The following is a 21,044-nucleotide window of genomic DNA, read 5'->3' as shown; positions in this document are numbered from 1 at the left end:
GCGAATTAGAGAGGCGGGCTGGAAATCCATTCTGCGGATATGTTTGACAGACGGGGCCTAAGCCCAGCGTGCCCTAGCCCAAGGAATGCTGTTTCACAGGTTCTGTGTCTCCAATGTAAACTAAGCCAGAGGAACCCGAGACAATGAAAAGCACGTTTGCATGCAAGGTAAACAAAACCATCAGGTGAGCAAATGGGGGAAGATGACCATGGAGCACCCCCCAGTGGGGGATGGAGGTGGCACCCCAAGGAACAACTGAGGTTTGTGGTGGAGGAAAACTAGTAACTGTCCAATGTTCCCTCTAATTTTTCCATCCATGTGCGGAATGAATTTTGCTATGTGCACCAATAGGGAGGTGATGCGTGGTGGGGGTGGGGCTGCGGGAGGGGGCTCAGGGCTGGGGCAGAGGGTTGGGGTGGGGGGGTGAGGCCTCCAGCTGGGGGTGAGGGCTCTGAGGTGGGGCCGGGGATGATGGGTTTGGGGTGCAGGCTGTCCCGGGGCTACAGTGGAGAGAGAGGACTCCCCCCAGCCCTCTCTCCCCGCAGCAGCACCTGAGCTGGGGGAGAGCGTCTTTCCCCGCCGCAGCCCCAGAGCTGTTTGGAAGAGGCATGTCCCCTTGCCACGCCGCAGCCCCGGGGCTGGGGAAGTTAAATGCGCGGCCCTTGGTGGCCTCCTGCACAGCCATGCACCTTAGAGGGAACTTAGGTGGTGACTATTAAAACGCAAAGCAACAACTGAACTTTGGGAAGATATAAGCAGAGGCAAAAGCCATTTTGTCACCATGACTGAGGGGGACGCGACGGGTGTGACACCCTTCGAGACAGTCAGAGTTGGTACCCCTAGTCTGGAGGACCAGGGATGCTGAGAACTTGAGGTAGGTGAGGAAACTGCGTAGGCCAAGACTGTAACTTGCTACGTTTTACTCGCCAGCAAGCGTGTTTTGTTTGTAACCTTCCCTATCTCTTTCATTCGCGCTCGTCATCGCTTACGCCTGTGTTCTTTGTTAATAAACTTACTTCTGTTTTATTACAAAACCAGCTCAGAGCTGTTAGTGTGAGTCCTCGGCCAAACTAACAGGCTGGGGTGGGCTCTGTCTGTTTGAAGACAGCGAACTTGAGAACTGTTGTATGGGTCCAGGCAGAGGACTGGACTCTGTAGGGGAGATGGTTTTGGGGAGACTCGGGACTGGAAGGTTTGTTGGGGTCACTCTGCTAGGAGGACCCAGGCTGGGAGAAGCCCTGGTGAGGTTATAGTGCGGCTGGGGTCAGGGCTTTGACCCAAAGTAGCATAGCACAGAGGCACCAGGGTTACAGGGAGGCTGGTGACACAACCCCTTACTGGTGTGGGCGAACACCCAAAGTGTCACACTACTGCTATCAGCTGATGGAGCTCATACTGTGGTTCAAGCGGGCGAGACTTCTGCTTTGCAATTGAAGGTCTTGAGTTCAAATCCTGCTGATAATCCAGGCTGTGCCCCAATAAGGTGCAAATACACTCAAGACAAGTTAGTAATTAATAAATTAGCTCTTACCAACAATTTACAACATCCAAAATTCAACATGGAAGAATATATGGGAAACAGGAGCCATTTGGAGAAAGCCCTGGCAGCTAGTTGAAATGCCCTGATCCTGACTGCACAGTCATGTACTGTGTTGCCCTAAGCAGTCCTTCTGCAACACCAGTGTAAACTCTTAATGAGATTTTATGACAGCTAAAAATCACTGCCCTGCCAGGGAAGTTAGGGGGAAAGCTGTTTTCTCCTTGGCTCTCAGGGTATATAGTTTCAAAATAATACTTTGCATGACCATTGGGCTTCTCAGCCCTGGATCTCAAAGCACCGTGTGAAGGAGGGGAAGTATTTTACAGCCGGACACACAGAGAGGAAGTGACTTGGCCGTGATCAAACAGCAGGCCACGTGTAGCGCTGGGAACGAGACCTGGCTCCCTAGTTCGGGCTCCCTAATCAGGGACCATAATACTGGAACGACGTCAGTAGGTTTTGAAACGGATACAGAGGTAGGCACTGTGTCGGGGAGGGGAGACCAGGCTTATGGTTAAAACACCCCGCTCTGAAGCAAGGATTCACTGGAGGTGCTGAGTTTGTGGTGGATATTAAAATGCAAAGTAATAATTGGGCCGTGCAGCTGTGCATTATGTACCACTTTGTATGGGTAGCTGTGATTAACATGCACCTCTAAAGAGCACCTGAGCGCTAATTCCAGTGGCAGGAACAGGTGTGTGAGAGTAACGAAGGCATGGCATGCTAGAAAGAGCTTCTAGCTTAAGGTCTAGGGCTTCTAGCTTAGGGTCTAGGGCTTCCTTGGATGGTGTTCTCTTTATTTACAAAACTTCTTAGATTGCCAGATTCCAGGAGCCCTTGTCCAGAGTTTGTTATCATCAGCTTGGTCCCATGTTCCCTTGTTTGGCAAAAGTGCTGAGCAGGGGGTTGGGGTTTCACCCCCTCTGCTCAGGGGATCATGTTCCACCACTTGAAGGAGAAGGGTTTCCTGATGACATTGGTGCCGCAATGGATCTCCCCGGATAGGGTGTGGTAGGTGAAAAAGTCGTTGATGAAGATGCAGACGAGGCCCAGCGGCTCCAGCAGGGAGCGAACGTTCTCTTCCAGGCAGCACCGCCCATCAACGATCGGCCCAAACGGCTTTGGGATGCCCAGGTGTTTCCCCAAGACGATCATGTTCACCTGCAGCCAGGAGAAAAGGGACAGATGGACAACAGCCATACGTGGTCTCACGAGAGCATCTCCAGTGTTTTTACATGTAACCACCGCTTGTGTCCTATCTTCTTAGCTAGAGCTGGGCTCAGTTATTCAACCAAAACTTTTTTTTTTAACTTAAAAATGCAAATTCAGTAACACTGAAATGTTGATGAATTTGTGTTGATTTCATAGAATTGTTCATTAAAAAAAAAATCTTTAATCCCCCCAAAATCAAAACTTTTCATTTTGCTATTTTCCTCATGGAAATGTTTCCATTTTTCATTTTGAAACAACTCTTTGCTTTGAAATTTCCTTTCATTTTATTTTTAAGTTGTTTTTCAAAAATTAAAAATGATCCAAATCAAAATGAAACGTTTTGAGTGGAACAAAACATTTCCTTCAACCCCCTCAACCATTGTTTTTTACTCTGTGCTGAAAACATCAATAATTTTCTTTTTGGTCTGACCCAAAATGGTTTCCCCCCTGACTTTTCTAAATCACCACAGAACCGAAAAAGTCTGTCATTTGCTCAGCTCTCCTTTCAACGTTCCTGCATTTAGTGGGGAGGTCTCTTTTGCTTTCTGTCTGAGACCCATTCTCTGAGGGCATGGGAGCTGAAGGAGTTCAGGAGGTCACCAGACAGAAGGAGAAAGAGCGGGAAATTATGGAAGATAAGGACCGAGTGCTTGGCAGGGGGAAGCAAAGTGGGGAATAGGAGTCTGATGGGCAAAGCAGAGGATGGAACAGAAATGAGAAGCAACTGCATAAGCAGGATGGTCCCCTCACCATGTCTGGGAAGAAAGCATCCGCTCGAGAACTGTTCAACACGAACAGCTGAGGGATATCAATGATGTCTTGCTCAGTCAGTCCCAGCTCCTCCTTAAGGGTATGTCGATTCCAGTCAATGCAGCTCTGGGGAAAGAAAGGATTGGAGAGGAGGGAGGTGACTATGGGCCAGTTGGGAAGAGTGGAGCGAAAGTGCTGTATTTCTGCTGTTTGTGATTTGCAGCGACAAACGTGCAGGTAACCCCGAAGTCTGTATGCGGAGTTTTATTGGGATACGTTCATGTCCCAGGGCAAATATTCTACCCCTTCTAGATGTTGTCAGGAGTCACTGTACTGTCCATCCCTGTTATCAGCTTGAAGCAAGAGGACACAACATAGCAACTCCATGAGGCACCTGATTGAAAGCCCATTGTGTTCAATGGAAAGATTCCTGTTCAGATCAATGAGCTTTGGCTCAGGACCCCTGAAGCCTCTCATTCTCCCCTGTCCACACCGGGCCCCCACACCTGAATGTTGTTGCACATGACCCCCTGACACCAGATACCACGTTCTCCGCTGCTTTTGTACCATTAGATGCTTTAAACCACTGCTCCATTGCAGCCGGTCTTCCCTGTGCTTTTCTGCTCTCCTTTCTACGCAGCACTTGGTCTGGAGCCGCTGTTACAGCACTGAAGGTTGTAACTTGCTAGCCACTAGAAATCTCCCCTTGCTGTGCTATAAAAGATGCCCTCCCTCAGACATGTCGCATATGTAGTCTTTAGGTAGAGGATGTGATGCTGTATGGCCATTTGTAATAGTATTGATACCAATATTACAAAATTGCCAGGATCTTACAAGGTACGCCGTGTACGGTATCGGAGGAAAAGTTATGGTTTTCTAAGTATGATCATCTTGTTTATAGGTATGTATCATCTATGTATCGTGAGTTATAAATACAGGTGATATAGCTGTATCTCAAACTTGTGCTGTGCTTCGGGGTGACACCCCCAGACAGATTGGCATCAGGACTATCTACCTGGTTGGAGGGAGGTTACTAGTGGAGTGCCTCAAGGTTCGGTTTTGGGACCCATTTTATTTAATCTATTTATAACTGACCTCGGAACCGATTGCAAGAGTGGGCTGATAAAGTTTGCGGATGATACGAAGGTGGGAGGCGTTGCAAATTCGGAGGAGGATAGGGATATTCTGCAGGGAGACTTGAATGAGCTTGTGAATTGGAGTATCAGAAATAAGATGAAATTTAATAGTGAAAAGTGTAAGGTGATGCACTTGGGGATGACTAATAACAATTTTAGTTACAAGATGGGGACGCATTGGTTAGAAGTAACGGAAGAGGAGAAGGACCTAGGGGTCCTTGTAGACCGCAGGATGACTATGAGTCGACAATGTGACGTGGCGGTGAAAAAAGCCAATGCGGTCTTGGGATGTATTAGGCGAGGTATATCTAGTAGGGATAAGGAGGTCCTGCTTCCGTTATATAAGGCGCTGGTGAGACCTCATTTGGAGTACTGTGTGCAGTTCTGGTCTCCCATGTTTAAAAAAGATGAACTCAAATTGGAACGGGTGCAAAGAAGGGCGACTAGGATGATCAGAGGAATGGAAAACCTGTCGTATGAAAAGAGACTAGAGGAGCTTGGGTTGTTTAGTCTGACAAAACGAAGGCTGAGGGGGGATATGATTGCTATCTTTAAATATATCAGAGGGATAAATACAAGGGAGGGAGAGGAATTATTCCATCTTAGTACTAATGTGGACACGAGAACGAATGGATATAAACTGGCCGTGGGGAAGTTCAGGCTTGAAATTAGACGAAGGTTTCTGACCGTCAGAGGGGTGAAATATTGGAGCGGCCTTCCGAGGGAAACGGTGGGGGCGACGGACCTGTCTGGTTTTAGGATTAAGTTAGATAAGTTTATGGAGGGAATGGTTTAATGGTAAAACATAGTAGTCAAGGAAAACCAAGCAATGGTACGTAAATAGCATAATGGCCAACAAGGGCCAGGCTAGAGACTCTTGCCTACATGCTCGGGGTATTACTGATCGCCATATTTGGGGTCGGGAAGGAATTTTCCTCCAGGGTAGATTGGCTGAGCCTCTGGAGGTTTTTCGCCTTCCTCCGCAACATGGGGCAGGGATCTCTAGCAGGAGGGTCTCTGCCGATTGAAGTCACTAAAACACAGGATTGGGGACTTCAATGGCAGAGTCCAGGGAAGGGTCATGTGGCCTGCAGCATGCAGGGGGTCAGACCAGATGATCATAATGGTCCCTTCTGACCTTAAAGTCTATGAGTCTACCCTGTTGGATGGCCCATCAAGGACAATCAGCTTTACAAGGAGCCCATTGAGAGACGCCAGGGGCTACACCTATGAGTCAGCAGGACATGCAGGGACAAGGACACGCCTGTGGACAGGGACACCAAGACCTTTTCCATGCCCATGTGCTGTGACTTTGTTTTTTGGGACAAAGGATTTTCAAGCCACATGGCAAAGGATATAAAAAGGCAGCTGCATCTTCTCCATTTTATCTTCACTTCTGCTTCTCACCTCTGGAGTAACTTCTCTACAATCTGAAGCTTTGAACAAAGGACTGATAGACCCATCCAAGCTTTGGGTGTGTTCCAGAGGGACTTTACAAGCCAGCCAACTCACCAATGCTGCTATGAACCTGATATACAGACTCTGAAGTCATATTATGTATCTGATAGCTTTGACCATTTAACAACTCTCTTCTCTTTTCCTTTCTTTTATAATAAACGTTTAGTTTTAGATACAAAAGGATTGGCTGGCAGCGTGGTATCTTGGATAAGATCCAAACTAGAATTGATCTGGTAATGTGGCTGGCCCTTTGGGGGTCAGAAGAACATTTTGTATACTGAGTAGAGTTTTAAATAACTTCTCACTGTACTGGATCTATTTGCTGATTGGGAACCTGAGACTGGAATGCAAGAAAGGGGGCTGTGTGATTTCTTTTTGGTTGGCTTCTTGATAAGCAGTGGGGGGGATCAGGAGCACAATTTGTGACTGGTTGGTGAGTCTAACTACAGTGTTAACCACCAGTTTTGGGAGCAACCTGCCCTGACTTTGGCATTTTCACTGTGGGCTACCCTAGACACAGAGGAGGTGGGGAATGTTGAGGTTAATTTGAGAAGATGGACCTAATCGGACCATCCACCTAGAACATCTTCAGGATTTAGCTAGAGATCGACCGGGGGGGTCTTGATCTGCAAGGAGACGACCTTCTTTTGGGGTGTGCTGTGATGATGATGAAGAGCATTACTCAGTATGGGTAGCTGACCCTCTGCACCTGGTGGAATTCATGAACTTCACCCCCCCCCCTCCCCCCCCGGTCAGACCTCAGCCTCTTCATGGATCACATCCAAGGTGACTCTGGGACAAAAGCCCATGAGCTGATCTGCTCAAGCTTTCAATAGGGGGGAGCCATAGGACTTCTAGGGTGCTGCATTTGGTATTGCTGGGGTCTTTTCAGGCCTTCCCTCTTCCCCACTCCTACCTGCACGTATTCACTGTCACTCCTCAGGGTCTCATCAGCCAGCATCTCGTCTATTGTTATGGTCTGCACGTTCTCCAGCCCTGGGAGGAAAGGAATACAGCAAGTGAGACCCACCAGCCGGCCTCTGTGAGTGCCAAAGGCATCCTGACTGAGCCACTCACCGGCAAACTGGGCCGCGCTGCCGTGCCCCTCTCTTTGTTTCTCCTTGAACAGCTTGTAGCAGGCATCGGGGCTGGCCAAGAGCAGCCGGAAACCCTTAACAGAGAGAGTCAGTGAGTGTCTGGCCTTGTCTCCATTAGACTTCTCCCTCCGAGATCTCTCATCTCCCTGGTTCAGCCTCACTGGTGGGAGAGCTCATGCAGCCAAGGCACTGGTGTTCACCGGCACTTGATGCGTTCCTTCACGCAGACCTGCTCTGAGCATGCTCTCAGCCACCACTGGCTGCCGGAATCCTGTCTACACTAGAGTGCCCCCTGTTGCTATCTCTGGGGTAGCGGAACCAACGGAAGCAGCAGTGGGGAAATTGGGGCCAAAAAAGACCCTCACAAGCGGCTGTTTGGTCTAGTACATCCAGGCAATGGACCAGGCAGGGGCCTGGGAATCAGTGGGTTCTAGCCCCAGCTCTGCTGCAGACCTGTCTGTTCCACCCCACCTGCCTTATCTAGATTGCAAATGATTTGGGGATGGGCTATCTATCACTTTGTGCTGGTACAGCTGGCCCCCAATTACAGCACTACTAGAATCATAGAATATCAGGGTTGGAAGGGACCTCAGGAGGTCATCTAGTCCAACCCCCTGCTCAAAGCAGGACTAATCCCCAGACAGATTTTTTGCCCCAGATCCCTAAATGGCCCCTTCAAGGATTGAACTCACAACCCTCAGCTTCACAGGCCAATGCTCAAACCACTGAGCTGAAATATACATTACAATTAAAGCCATCTGCATCTGACCCAAACTTCCTAGAACATTCCTTTTCATTTCATATGATTTCTCCCCCTCAAAATGATGATTGATGGTGGAATTTCAGGGAATTGGAAGTTTTTTCCCCCATGGAAGCATGAGAAAAATGAAAGGCAATTGCGGCTGAAAAGTGTAACGAGCCTGGTTCTGCTGAGTGGGGTGATCGCAGAATCAGGATGCAGCCATGTGCTTGGAGCTGTACAAGGTCCCAAAGAGAATCAGGTAACAGAGGCAAAGAGACTTTCTGTTAAAAATAGATGTTATTATTATTACATGATGCTGGCCCTGGAGGTAAGTCAGTGTGTCATCTCAGCCAAGTCACTTCCTCTGCCTCGGTTTCCCTAACCTGTAAAATGGCAACGCTATTCCCCATCCTAACAGATGGGTTGCAGAGCTTATTTGATGTTTGCAGAGAGTCTCAGGTGAAAGTCACTAGAGGAATTCAAAGTATGGAACACAGCCAAATGTACATCCATGTGGCTTACAGACTAAGTTGCTGGAAGAGTGTAACTATTATAGACACATATTCTGCGACTTCTCCCCCTCTAAAAGGAGGCAGTACAGTCTAGTAGGTAGGGCACCAAGCTGGGAAATAGGAGATGCATGTTCTATTCCCAGCTCTGCCACAGACTCACCGTTTGACCTCGGGCAAGTCACTTTCCCCTCCCCTCTGCCTCGATTTCCCCATCAATCAAATGGGAGGAATGCTCCCCAACCTCTGTAAATTGGTTCCAGAGACGCAGATGAAGAATGCTCTCCAAGCGCCAAGCCTGACTGGAAGGGAGGGAAGGGCTGGTTAGAAACGTCACCTGGTGAGTGGTACCTTCCTATCGGGGGCTGGAACAAAGCTCAGGAATTCATCGACGTGACCCACACTCAGCCAGTCCGAGTAGAGCTCCACGGGGGGCTGCACCTTCTGGGCATAGAGAAAGTCCCTGACGGCCTTTGTCATCCTCCTGCCGCCCGACCTGGGAACTCAGATGGAGGGGAGAACATAGGAGTTGGTAGAAGTCCCGACTCCCAATCCTCCCTTGTAACGAGCTTTGTCTTGATAAAAATAGCCAATACTCTGCTATTCTGAAACAATGCCTTTGTTTGACCTTTCCAAATGCCTGAGTTTGTTCTTTTAATGCTATTCCATTGAATGTCCCACGTAAACGCCACGCCAGATTCATGGGGGGAGGGGGGAGAGGGGAGGGTGTTTATCTCAGTGAACAGACTTCTTTGTAAAGCAGGGTTCTTTATTACACAAAGCACATCTCAGTCCTCTGGTTTTAGCTGAACCACCTCGAACAGGCTGCCCGGAACAGCTGCTGAGTTCCAGTCACCAGCCGTTCGGAGCAGAGCAAACCAGCCTCCACTCGCTCCAGGCGTTTAACCTTTTCTGAGCCGTCCCTCTTTTCCCATTTAAGGCCTGCCTCTCCCTTGCCCTGCTGTCTGTGGGGTCAGTCCCACCAGTGCAAAATGGCTGTAGACGTCAGAATGGTAGCAGCTGGTACGCATGCGCTGGGGGAAACGATACTGCACGGGGTGCAAGCCAATGGGGAATCAAGCCCGTAAACGCTATATTTTAATTTTGATCTCTAATAGGTTGACATGCACAGTGGAGTTCGAATGACTTTATTATATGGGGAATTTAGGTCCCACTCTTAACGCACTGAGTAGCACTTATCCATGCTAGCGGTCCCACTTGGATCAGTGCGACTCAGAGCAAGGAAGGGTCACAGATCAATCAGATTTCCATTGCTCGAACTGGGAAATGGGCCCAAGCTACAGAACTCAGATCCAAATGTCTCCATCGTTTGGTGGTGTCCCAATTGGGGGGGTTGGGTTAAGCCATTCTAAAGTCACAGAGGTCAGCTCCAACTCCAAGTGTGGGGATATTAAAAACCAGACTTCCACTCTGGTTCTTCCTCTAGCCGAACATCATGGCTGGTGAATTCTTCCGCAGCAAGAAGCAGGATTGTTCTTCCAGACCCTGGTACTGACAATGTCACCAGGATCTAGTGGTACTGCAGAGCTGTCAGCCTGGTGAGAATCTCCCAGCAGATTTGAAGCAGAATGCTTTCTTGGTGGGATAACAGGTGTCTCCTAGGTCAGCAGGCAGGGATCCCACTCTCTGTCCATATAACGAAAGTAAGTGGAATCACTTTTTCCTCCACTTAGGCTTCACTGTCCACCAGCCCGCACTGTAAGTATATTACCTTGCTACACAGGCTGGTAACAGTGGAGGTGGTGAGATGAGCCGTGACCTGCTTCCTTGGACAGAACACCTGTAGGTGGTGCTTGGAGATACTGCAGCAAGGGAGGTCTAGGTTGGACATTAGGAAAAAGTTCCTAACTGTCAGGGTGGTTAAACACTGGAATAAATTGCCTAGGGAGGTTGTGGAATCTCCATCTCTGGAGCTATTTAAGAGTAGGTTAGATAAATGTCTATCAGGGATGGTCTAGACAGTATTTGGTCCTGCCATGCGGGCAGGGGACTGGACTCGATGACCTCTCAAGGTCCCTTCCAGTCCTAGAATCTATGAATCTATGAATACACGTCTCTGAGCAAATGTGACCCCAGGAGCTTGTTAAATAAGAACACTCCAGGAGATTTCCGATTCCTGTAACTCAGGGCGGTTGGATTAGATAAGGCTCTTCCCCTGCTGCTACCATGTTCTATCAAAGTGCGCTCCAGGGTCACCAAGTCTATTCGCTCTGGGGATGGCTGGCGCCTAAGGTTGTGTGTTCAAACTGCAAGCCACTGAAGTGTGCTTCACTGAAACGAGGGGCAATACTGGTCAACGGGGCAGGATGGCCTGGTGGTTCAGATGCCAGCCTGGGCTGACCAGCCTTTAGCTTCCTGCTCTGCCACAATCATCCCCTGTGACCCTGGGCAAGTCACCTTGGCTCTCCCTGCCTCAGTTCTCCTTCTGTAAAATGGGGCCATAGCATGGCCCCATCTCCCAGCGGCGTTGTGAGGATAAATACATCAAAGACTGTGAGATGCTCAGATACTGTGGTGGCGGGAGCCATATAAGCGTGGTATCTAGCTAGAAACAGCGGGGTGTGATCTTGTTGCCCATCCCCTCCCAAGATAAAGACTTTGCCTTTTAGAGGCAGTTGCGGTGTGTGTAAGTTCCTCTGAACTGTGACAGACAGCAGAGGGAACGTGAACATTCTCGCTGCTGTTTTCGAGGCTCCAGACGCAAGCTAACAGTGTTGGTTGTAGGGGACGGTTGCACCACTGCAGACATTAGTAGTGAGCTATTAACCTACCTGCATCTGCAAATTTCCCCTCCATCTCCCCACTCGGGAGCTTTCCCCCCGGGGCCTTTATTCCGCTAGCTGCACCTTTAATCCTCTCTCACACCAAGACCTCATGCGCCTCCCTCACCTGGGCAAGCTGCTTCCAATGAGGATCCTTCCCAGCGGGTACGTCTTCCCTTGGACAGTCACCGGAGGGCTGACATCCAGATTGCCAAAGGAGTCGAGGCTGGAGACGTGTCCGCGAGGAGGTACTCGGGTCACGTAGCCAAAATCAGGGCCCTTTCGGGGACAAGAACAACACAACGCACCGTCCAGTTAGGCGCGCTGTTCATTGCGGTGATGAACTGCGGTCAGAGCATGTGCTAAAGGCTTGATCTGCCCGTCTAAAATAATCCTTACCCAGGCTGGGTATGGGGAAGAGCAGAGGAGCCAACCTTCCAGGCAAGGAAATCCCCTCCTCTCCTGACCCTGCCAGGAGGGGGCGCTGTTCCTTTCAACCAATAGTTCCTCACCCCAATAAAACCTATCATTGGAGGGTAAGCATTCAACCTCCTTCGCGAAACCAAATAATACTAGATCTAGATCACACCTGGGCACCTCCCTGAAGTGGCAGAACATGCACCACCCATTCCCAGGTGTTCTTGGCTTTTGTTCCCAGCTGGGGAGAGGTGTAAGACAACAAGAAGCAATCAGAGAAATAGCTGTGCTGGGCTAGTTTAAGCCCCACTGGTCCAGCATGGCTCTCCGACTCCCTCTGGTGACTAGCCCGGGAAGGGGTTATGAGTACAGCTACACAGACGATGGATTTTTCAGTTCGCTGGCGATTCCAATTGAAAAAGGGGCTGTTTCGGGTTGAACTGAAAATGAAGATTTTTCAGAATTTTTGGTGAATCGAAAAGTCAAAACATCGTGAGCGGGGTCGAGTGATGCGTTTCCTTTGACCTGACTCCAATTTTCATTCCATTTGGGGCATTTTAACAAGAAGCCACGATTCACAAAATACAGAGGATACAGCTTGTCTCCGTATAACTCTCAGCCCAGGATCTGAGCCACCTAGGTTTAGTGCCCTGCTGAAGAGAAAGGATTTGAACTCAGATCTCTCATATTGCTAAAGAGCAGCCTACCTCCTGAGCCATAGGGACAGTTTTCTTTCTTTCTCATTCCCCCCCTACTTTTCCACTCTGTAGAACTAATTAAATGTGTCATCAGAACAGTGCTCTAAACTTGCATCTCTCTCACCCTCTGGATGTGCCCCACACACCAGGCTGTAGAGTTGCTCTCACGCTTTCATTGCCCCATGACTGACAGCAAATAATTGATACACACACACACACACACAAAATTCATCACACACTTCTCCCCTGCTCCAATCTGAACTAACACTTGCACTAGCTTGATGTACCTAGCTGTTGGAGATCAGTTTTATAGTCCCTTGACTCCACCCCCTTTTTAGTTTCATCCAATCATCCCTCTCCAATGGAACTTCCCCCACTCCGGGACCCCCTCCCCCACCTTTTTTTTAAAAAGTGTTTTTGTTTTAGCCATCAAAGCAAGTGGCCCCCTTAGCGTCCCCAGGCGAGGACGGAATATGGAGCCCCCAGCACCAACCGCCCATGAACCCTCGAAGACAAGAGCCAAGAATATGAGGCCAAGTGACTGTGGGGCAGGTTCAGCTGTGGTGCTGTTCCTGGCACAGGTGGTGCTGTGTGGGAGGGTATAAAGAGCCGTAGTCACAAGCCCCCTTCCTCCCATCACAGGACGTAGAAAGTTAGTATAGTCTCCGCTCGCAAAATGCGCCTCAGTCTGGAGGCATCACAGACAAACGCGCACAAACACCCTGCTCAGGTAAGAGTGGCCAGACCTCTGCTTTGTGAAACATAACTGCGAAAGGAAAGAGCAAAGCAACTCTGCACCTGGAGTCTGCTTCTAACTTTGCGCAGGGCTTGGTCTTGTGTTCAGTGAAGTGTTGTTTGGATTAATCCTTGAACAGCCGGGCTCTCTAGCCCTTTCTGCAGGATGGCTCTGTTGCAGTAAGAGAGAGATTTCTTTTCCAGCGAGACGTCTCTGCAGAAAGGCTTGGGGGGGGGCGGGACATAGTGGTTGATGGTTGGCATTGCTTAGAACCAGCCTGTGACGAAGTGGGACTGTTCTTAATGTTTCCTCTGAATACTGTGTGGGTGCCTCAGTTTCCCCTATGCATTTCTTAAGTCTCCAGTGTGCATAAATGGCCAACACTCTGCTCCTGGCAACAAATGGCCGGGGCCCTTCCCCCCTGCAAGGGGATAGCTAAAGGTGAACAAAGAGATCAGGTGACCTCCTGGCCCGGGAAAGAGACAAAGGCCAGAGGAGGGGGGGCTGGAAGGGGTTTCAGTTTGGAGCTGGCTGGGGACGGGGAGTGAGGGCAGACAGGGGTTGTCTGCCTCGCTGGGCCCCAGAATGGACCCGGCTGAGGGGTCCCGTTCGCTGTACCTACAAGCTCTGTTTTAGACCGTGTTTCTGTCATCTAATAAACCTCTGTTTTACTGGCTGGCTGAGAGTCACGTCTGACTGCGAAGTGGGGGTGTGTGCAGGACCCTCTGGCTTCCCCCGGACCCCGCCTGGACGGACTCGCTGTAGGAAGCGAACGGAGGGGCAGATGCTGAATGCTCCAAGGTCAGACCCAGGAAGGTGAAGCCGTGTGAGCTTCTTGCCCTGAAGACAGTCTGCTCCGAGGGAGAGAAGGCTCCCCAAAGTCCTGACTGGCTTTGTGGGGAGCAGTTCCAGAGCATCGCCCGGGGACTCCGTGACACAGCCTCCCAGGGCAAACTCTCCTGCTGAAGCTGTAGGTTCAGGCCTTGCAGGGAGAGAAGCCAGATGTAAAACACGAATGATTCCGTCCTCTGGCATCAAACTGGGACATCAGAGGCTAACCTGGGAGTGATCCCGCTGAAGTGAGTGGGGTTGTGGCCCTGTACAATGGAGGTAAGCCAAAGGAGACTGCTGCCCTGTGTTTGATTGTCTGACCCATCTATTGCAAGCAGTAGGGTTTTTCTGAGGGTTAGCGCAGTGGGCCTTTAATGGATGCTAGTTGCTTCTCGGCCGTGTGCTGTAATAAATGTGTGCTGAATGGTGCTTCTGCATTTAGAACTTCTAATCTGCACATGGACACCCGATAAGTAAACTCACCAAAGTCAGAAGGAACCCTCCAGGCAGACCCCAAATGAGCAACATCCCCTCTCCAGGGCGGTGAGTTCCAGGAGACTGGATGACACCGAGCGGCCAAACCCCACCCCGCCCCCAGGATCAGGAACCCCCTGCAGAGAGTCTGTTCTCGGCCACTTCAAAAAATAGTTACAAACCAGAATCCTTTGAAAAGCAAAATCCTTCAGGCCTCTGTCCCGGGGGGAATCGAAGACCACGGGGAACGTCTTGTGGGGAGCCTCCACGTAGCCAAACTCTATCTCGTCCTGTTGTGGGGAGAAAGCGGGGAGAGGGTCTCTTACAGCAGCAGCGCTATCAGTCGCTGACTAGTGGGAACGTGTGGCGTGGGCTGAGCGTGTGTGGGGGGTGTTTGAGTGACAGCTGCCCTGGTGGTGGACACGCCGGGGATTGAACTGCCGGTTGCACACATAGCTGGGGGTGGCAACAACTCCAGGGGGGCCTACAATACCCACTCACTAGTGGCTTACACTTGTATATGCCAAACCTTGTTCTCTCCTCCTTCAATCCCATCCTTGAAACATGCTATTCCTGCAGGGCCTATGAACCCTCGTCCTTCCCCTTCAGGCTGCGTTAATTAAGCGGAGGATCACAAATATGAAATAGACCCCACATGACAAGAGAGCGTGGTTTTCCTTTCTCCCCCAGTGCCTGGAAAAGGATGCCTTGGGTAATGCCAGCTGAGAGAATCATTGCTGACAGCGAAGGGGTGGCTGGCAGGGTCCAGCTACCTATCTGGTGTCATTTGTATAGTCCTGATTGACGTAGTATCCAACCGCTGATCAAAACGCCACCTACCGATGAATGTCGCCAGTTTTTAATTTGATTCTGGCCCCAGATAAGGCTCCTAATCCCTGTTGGCTTGGTTTGGGTTTTGAGGAAGCAGTGGTGATACGCTACTCTGAGTGGCAGTGTGATCTAGTGGCCAGAGCACTGGCTTGGGACTTGGAAGACCTGGGTTTATCCCTGGCCTGTTGGGTGAGCTTGGGCTTTGCCGCCCTGTGCCTCAGTTTCCCCATCTGTAAAATGGAGATCGTGATAAAGCACTTTGGGATCTACTGATGAAACGTGCTAGGTAAGAGTCATGTATTATTACCTGGATCCAGCGGTCGTGCTGGTTTTCAACCTCAGGGCAGATGGTCAGCTTACAGTTGGCTTTCCTCACCAGGGCTCTCATAGCCTCCAGAAAGTCTGCATTAGAGTTGGAGTCTCTCTCCATGCTGGAAGGAAAATGAGTAAAGAGAGGAACCTACATGGAGCAGAGGGGTCAATGCGTTACGGGGAATGGGTCACAGGGACCCAGCCAGAATCCAAACTGTGCCCTGCGCTCCCCATTCACAGGCTGCTCCGTTTGTTAAATGTTGTGAGTTTAGCTCCAGTGGAAGGAGGAACTTTGCAAAACGGCAGCATGACAAATGGAGGGGCCTTGATCCTCATCCTATTTCAATGGATGCCAGTGGCAGCAGGTCCAGGTTCTTCAATATTTGGACTGGGGAGCACAGGAGAGCGAGCCTGCAACACGTCTTCCCCTGTAGACTGGGCTAGATTGTCCGGGCGTGGGTAGGGGGGTGGAGGACAATAATCAAGGAGAATATTTGGCTGTGTAGTACACACACCTGTGCTACTTGAACTAAAGGAGGAAGTCTGTTAGTTGGCAGCAGTAGAAGGTTGTTCTCCCATTGTACCGGGATGCGTAACGCACTGTTTGAGCGTGATACACATGTTCCCTCTGTGCTCCTCTGAGCTGCGGACTCCACCCTACCCCAATATGGACTGGTGACTGAAATGATCAGTCGTATCACTCTCACCTGCAGACAAAAACCTCCAAAGGCTGCAGGGTGTTGGGCGTCATTATCCACGGGGCCACCCGGAAGACCACGGTGTCTGTGAAAATGGGGGTGTCTGGTGCGTTCTATAGGCAACAAGAGATGAAAATCACTGAGCCCCGAGCAAAAGCAAAACCCAGTCTTTGAAGGCTCCGAAATGAAGGACTCAGAAGCCAGCTGTGCACTACTCTCCACTAGGGGGCACCGCAGCAGTGACCGAACTTACGGGAACCGAACGGCAGAGCAAGTTGAGCAGAAGACGGAGAGCTCCTGGCAAGAAACGCCCTTAAATTGCAAGTGTGCAGCTAAGGAGGGTCACCCGATAGTTGGTTTGCCACTTCGCTTAGGAGGCCATCTCCACTCAGGGTGCAGGGGGCGCTGGCCATTCTCCTGGCTTTTTCATGACCCTTTCTTTTCCCCACCGGACGGGAGTGGTCTTCTCCAGGGCCACTCCAAGCCCCTTCCCATGGGAAAATAGGCTGCAACCACAGTCTGAGTTTTGGAAGGGCTCGCCAGGGAGAGCTGAGTTGGTTTAACCTCTGCTGTATGTGTGTCCTCTCTGCTGGGGGGCCTGGCTAACCTAATGACATAGACGTGCTCAGGAGGTCCTGTCTTCACTGCACAGTAACCGACACTTGGTCCTGGTGTAACTGAGCTCCTCTCTAGCCCTGGCAATGTCGAACCACGAATGTGGGTAGGGGCAGGGCCTTAACTGCCGCGTGGGTAGCCAGGAACCCTCCAGCGCATCTAAGGCTGCGGTATAATCACGGGTATTTTTAGCAAAAGTCATGGACCGGTCACGGGCAAGAAACAAAAAAATCACAGCCCGTGACCTGTCCATGACATATACCATAAATGCCCCTGATTGAATCTTGTGGGGGGGGGGCGTGGCACCAGCTGCAGGGAGGGAGCCCCACTGCTGCTCCAGCCTCCAGGAGGGGAAAGCCCTGGGGGCCTCACTGCCACTCCGGCCACCACCGAGCAGGGAAGACCCTGGGAGGGGGGGCAGCCGCTGCTCCAGCTGCCCCGGGATTGGTGCCGGGACTCCCGTGACTAATACGACCTCCGTGACGTCCTGCGACCTCCGTGACAAACACGGATCCCTAATCACATCACAAGCTGGCAACAAGCACAATCAAACATTGTAGTGTTTACGGCCCTTTAAAATGATGGTCATTCAGACTCGGGGTTCAGCCAGCAGCCCCCTCCTTTCAGCCAGAACAGGGCTCAAGTGGAGAGCCATGGAAAACACCAAACTGTCCAGGGGAAAGTTATTGATTGGGGTTAGAGCAGGTTCTCCTCACGGAGATCCCGGTGGGTGCCAGATTTGGCTGCAGGGGGTAGATGGGTGTTACAGGCCAGACCACCTCATAGGGCATCTGGGAGAGGCTGGTTTAATTGACCTTATTCTGTTTTATGCTTCCTGATGTGCTCAAAAAGTGCTCCCGAGGGAAGGTTCCTCTCTGAGCAATTGACCAGAAGCTCAGGTTCTGGGAACCCCTGTTCAACACAATGAAAGTCCTGGCCAGAGTTGGGAGGCTGGAAATTCAGGGTTGTTTCTAATTTGTCTGAGCCTTTTGGTCTTTCCAAAACCCTCCTCCTGGGGAAGGGGACTACGTTGGCCTGGCCAGTGTCCTTGATCCTTGCCTTCCTACGTGATCATCCTTCCACTGGCTGAAAGGCACTGCAGCTAGAAGCATCTCTCTCTACTGCCCAGAGTCCAAGAGTGTATCGTACCTTATCGGAGACCTCTAGCAGGGTGACGCTGAAGGAAACCAGCCCTGAGAAGTCAGCATCCGGGAAGGCCAATCCCTCGACGTAGAAGGTGTCCTCTTCTTCTCCGCTGGGACGATCCACTACGTAGGAGCGTTTATGCGACCCCAGCACATGCTCGTACTGGGCGAGTGAGCCACTGCCTAGGGACAGGAAGGAATACACATCACAGTGTGAACGGGACACTTCCCGGGGTGGATGGGGCAGCCAGGGAAGGTGGGAGGAAGGTGGTGTATACGAAAGGAGAGCGTCTCCTGCATTATCCAATGGATACAGTTAATATTCCTTTGGACACCCTGGAGCCAAAATTTTCAAGTGTGAGTTGTCTAAAGTTGGCCTCCTAAATCCATTGCCTCATTTTGGATGGGAGTTGCAGGGACTCAGCACTCAGCCATGGATTTAGGTGTTGAAATAAGAATCTGTTTGCCCAGCGAGGTGCCCAGCTTTGATCTAAGTGTCGTGCCCAAGTTCATAGAATCATAGAAGATCAGGGTTGGACAGGACCTCAGAAGGTATCTAGTCCAACCCCCTGCTCAAAGCAGGACCAATTCCCAACTAAATCATCCCAGCCAGGGCTTTGTCAAGCCTGACCTTAAAAACCTCTAAGGAAGGAGATTCCACCACCTCCCTAGGGAACCCATTCCAGTGCTTCACCACCCTCCTAGTGAAAATGTTTTCCCTAATATCCAAGTTCACGCAATGAGTCAGTGACAGTGCCAGCATTAGAACATGGGCCCTCCTGGATACCAGCTGTGTATTTGTTCCCCTGGGTCACACTGCCCACCTCTGAAGTTTGTCCTGCAAAAACTGACTTGCATCATGATTTGGTGGGGTGGGCGGGCTGGCAATCGTGTAGCAGAGCCATGCTCACCACTCGTATGTATTTGGGCTCTGTAGGCAGTCAGGCCTGCCCCAGGCGAGCTTAGAAATGCCTCATGGAACGTCAAACGCAGTTAGTCGTCAGAGACGAGCCAGTGTGAGAAGCAGACCTTGCCCTCTGAAATTTCAGCAGGCTGCTTCAAACAAAGTATTATTCTTTTTTTTAATAACCCAAACTGTCGTGTAACTCAATCTTCTAAAAGGGCTAACGCAAGAGAATGCAGAGATGCTCAGAGGACAGGAAATACCTTTGAAATCGGAGGACATCAAATTGTACAGGAAAAATGAGTCGAAGGAACAGGAAATGACACGAAACGCCTAAATTATCAAGAAAAATTACAAAGCCAGAGAAACCAGATGTAGAATGATATTGGCTGTTGAGAGCTGTAGAGTCATGCGCCGAATGTATTGTCAGATCACTGGACTTCAAGAGACTGCCATGGAGGAAGGATGGTCTTGGAGTTAAGGCTCCGGAGAGATGGATTCTGTTTCTGGCTCGGCCACAGGGTACGTTTACACTAGGAGGTAGGGGTGTGATTCCCAGTTCATGTAGAAATATTTGTGCTAACTCTCATCTGAGCTAGCACGCTAAAAGACAGTAGTGTAGCCACGGCGGCTGGGGGGAGCTGCCTCATGTATGTTCCTACGGGTTTGTACTTAGGCGAGTAGCCCATGCTTCTGCAGCTACAGTGCTCTACTCACAGACTCCTTGTCCCTGAGCGAGGCAGTGGGGCCAGATTTAAACTCCTTGCTCACACTGCCGATCAGTTATTCACTAAGGAGGGGGACTGTTGGCAGCGTAAAGTCTGGTCCTTAATTTCTAAGCGCCTCCATTGGGGTTGGTACATTCCTGCTTTGTGTGGTATTGGAGACAGATGGCGGAACAATGTCTTAGTTTTGGTCTACACTGGGGGAGGCGGGGTCGACCTAAGACATGCAACTTCAGCTACGAGAATAGCGACGTATCTTAGGTCGACTTAACTTAGGTCCTCACTGCCGCCACTCCCCTGTCAACTCCACTTCCGCCTCTCGCCGCGGTGGAGTACAGGAGTCAACGGCGGAGCGATCGGGGATCGATTTATCGTGTCTACACTAGACGCGATAAATTGATCCCTGATAGATCAATCACTACCCGCCTATCTGGTGGTTAGTGTAGACATACCCTTAGAAGTAGAACTGGGGGATGTTTTGGGGGGAAAACTTTTTTCCAGCAACAAATCCAGATTGGGCGACACTGAAGCATGTTGCCAATTTGTGTCAATTTTCACTGAATTGTTTCGGTCAAAAAAAATCCACAGTTCTGGATTTTGACCTTTTCAAAATGAAACTTTTCAGTTTTCTGATTCAAAATGACTTTTCCGGTTTGAAATGTCCTTTAATTTTATTTCCAAGTTTTTCCAAAAGTTAGAAAATGTTCAAAAATGAAAGAAACATTTTATTTGGGGTTGAATGAAACATTTCATTTGACCCAAAACATTTTATTTATGTTTGGAAATTTTCAGCAAATCAAAACATCTGTTTTTTGTCTAGTACTGCTTAGCCATCCGAGCCCTGTTGACTTTCATGGATCTAGTTCAGGGGTCGGCAACCTTTCAGAAGTGGTGTGCCGAGTCTTCATTTATTCACTCTAATTTAAGGTTTTGCGTGCCAGTAATACATTTGAACGTTTTTAGAAGGTCTCTTTCTATAAGTCTATAATATAGAACTAAACTATTGTTGTCTGTAAAGTAAATAAGGTTTTTAAAATGTTTAAGAACCTTCATTTAAAATTAAATTAAAATGCAGAGCCCCCCAGACCAGTGACCAGGACCCAGGCAGTGTGAGTGCCACTAAAAATCAGCTCGCGTGCCGCCTTCGGCACGCGTGCCATAGGTTGCCTACCCCTGATCTAGTTCATTTAGGCACTCAAGCGAATTCCACCTAAACTCATTAATATATGTGAGTGGCTCAGATATTCTGGTGATGGGGCCACCCAAGCCCCTAGATAGACAGGAAGGCTAAATACTCACCACTGGCATGGAAAACTCTCACTTTATCCACATCGGACACAGAAACATGAAGAACCAACTTGTAGTCAGCAAAGATGGCACTGGGGCCTTGGCTCCTCAGAATCATAAGTGACATGTCTTCAAGATCTTGGA

The 21,044-nt window shown here is 49.9% G+C and overlaps 1 protein-coding gene across 1 annotated transcript in view; it reads right to left on the bottom strand.

Moving 5' to 3' along the window:
* Positions 1-1,500: 1,500 nt before the first annotated feature.
* The window catches only part of LOC128825944 (protein-arginine deiminase type-1-like), a 36,800-nt gene continuing 17,256 nt past the window's right edge, over positions 1,501-21,044 (bottom strand). Inside the window, exons 6-16 of the mRNA XM_054008836.1 lie at positions 20,913-21,038; positions 17,989-18,167; positions 16,234-16,337; positions 15,522-15,645; positions 14,566-14,673; positions 11,355-11,506; positions 8,796-8,940; positions 7,174-7,267; positions 7,013-7,092; positions 3,503-3,628; positions 1,501-2,701 (exon numbers count right to left, since the gene is read on the bottom strand). Coding sequence (XP_053864811.1) covers positions 2,468-2,701; positions 3,503-3,628; positions 7,013-7,092; positions 7,174-7,267; positions 8,796-8,940; positions 11,355-11,506; positions 14,566-14,673; positions 15,522-15,645; positions 16,234-16,337; positions 17,989-18,167; positions 20,913-21,038 — 1,472 coding nt within the window. The 3' untranslated portion in view covers positions 1,501-2,467. The remainder of the gene's footprint in view (positions 2,702-3,502; positions 3,629-7,012; positions 7,093-7,173; positions 7,268-8,795; positions 8,941-11,354; positions 11,507-14,565; positions 14,674-15,521; positions 15,646-16,233; positions 16,338-17,988; positions 18,168-20,912; positions 21,039-21,044) is intronic.

This window comes from Malaclemys terrapin, chromosome 19, assembly GCF_027887155.1.
Source record: "Malaclemys terrapin pileata isolate rMalTer1 chromosome 19, rMalTer1.hap1, whole genome shotgun sequence".
NCBI lineage: Eukaryota > Metazoa > Chordata > Testudines > Emydidae > Malaclemys > Malaclemys terrapin.
The sequence above is the reverse complement of the archived record's forward strand: the minus strand, read 5'-3'. Positions and strand labels throughout refer to the sequence as shown.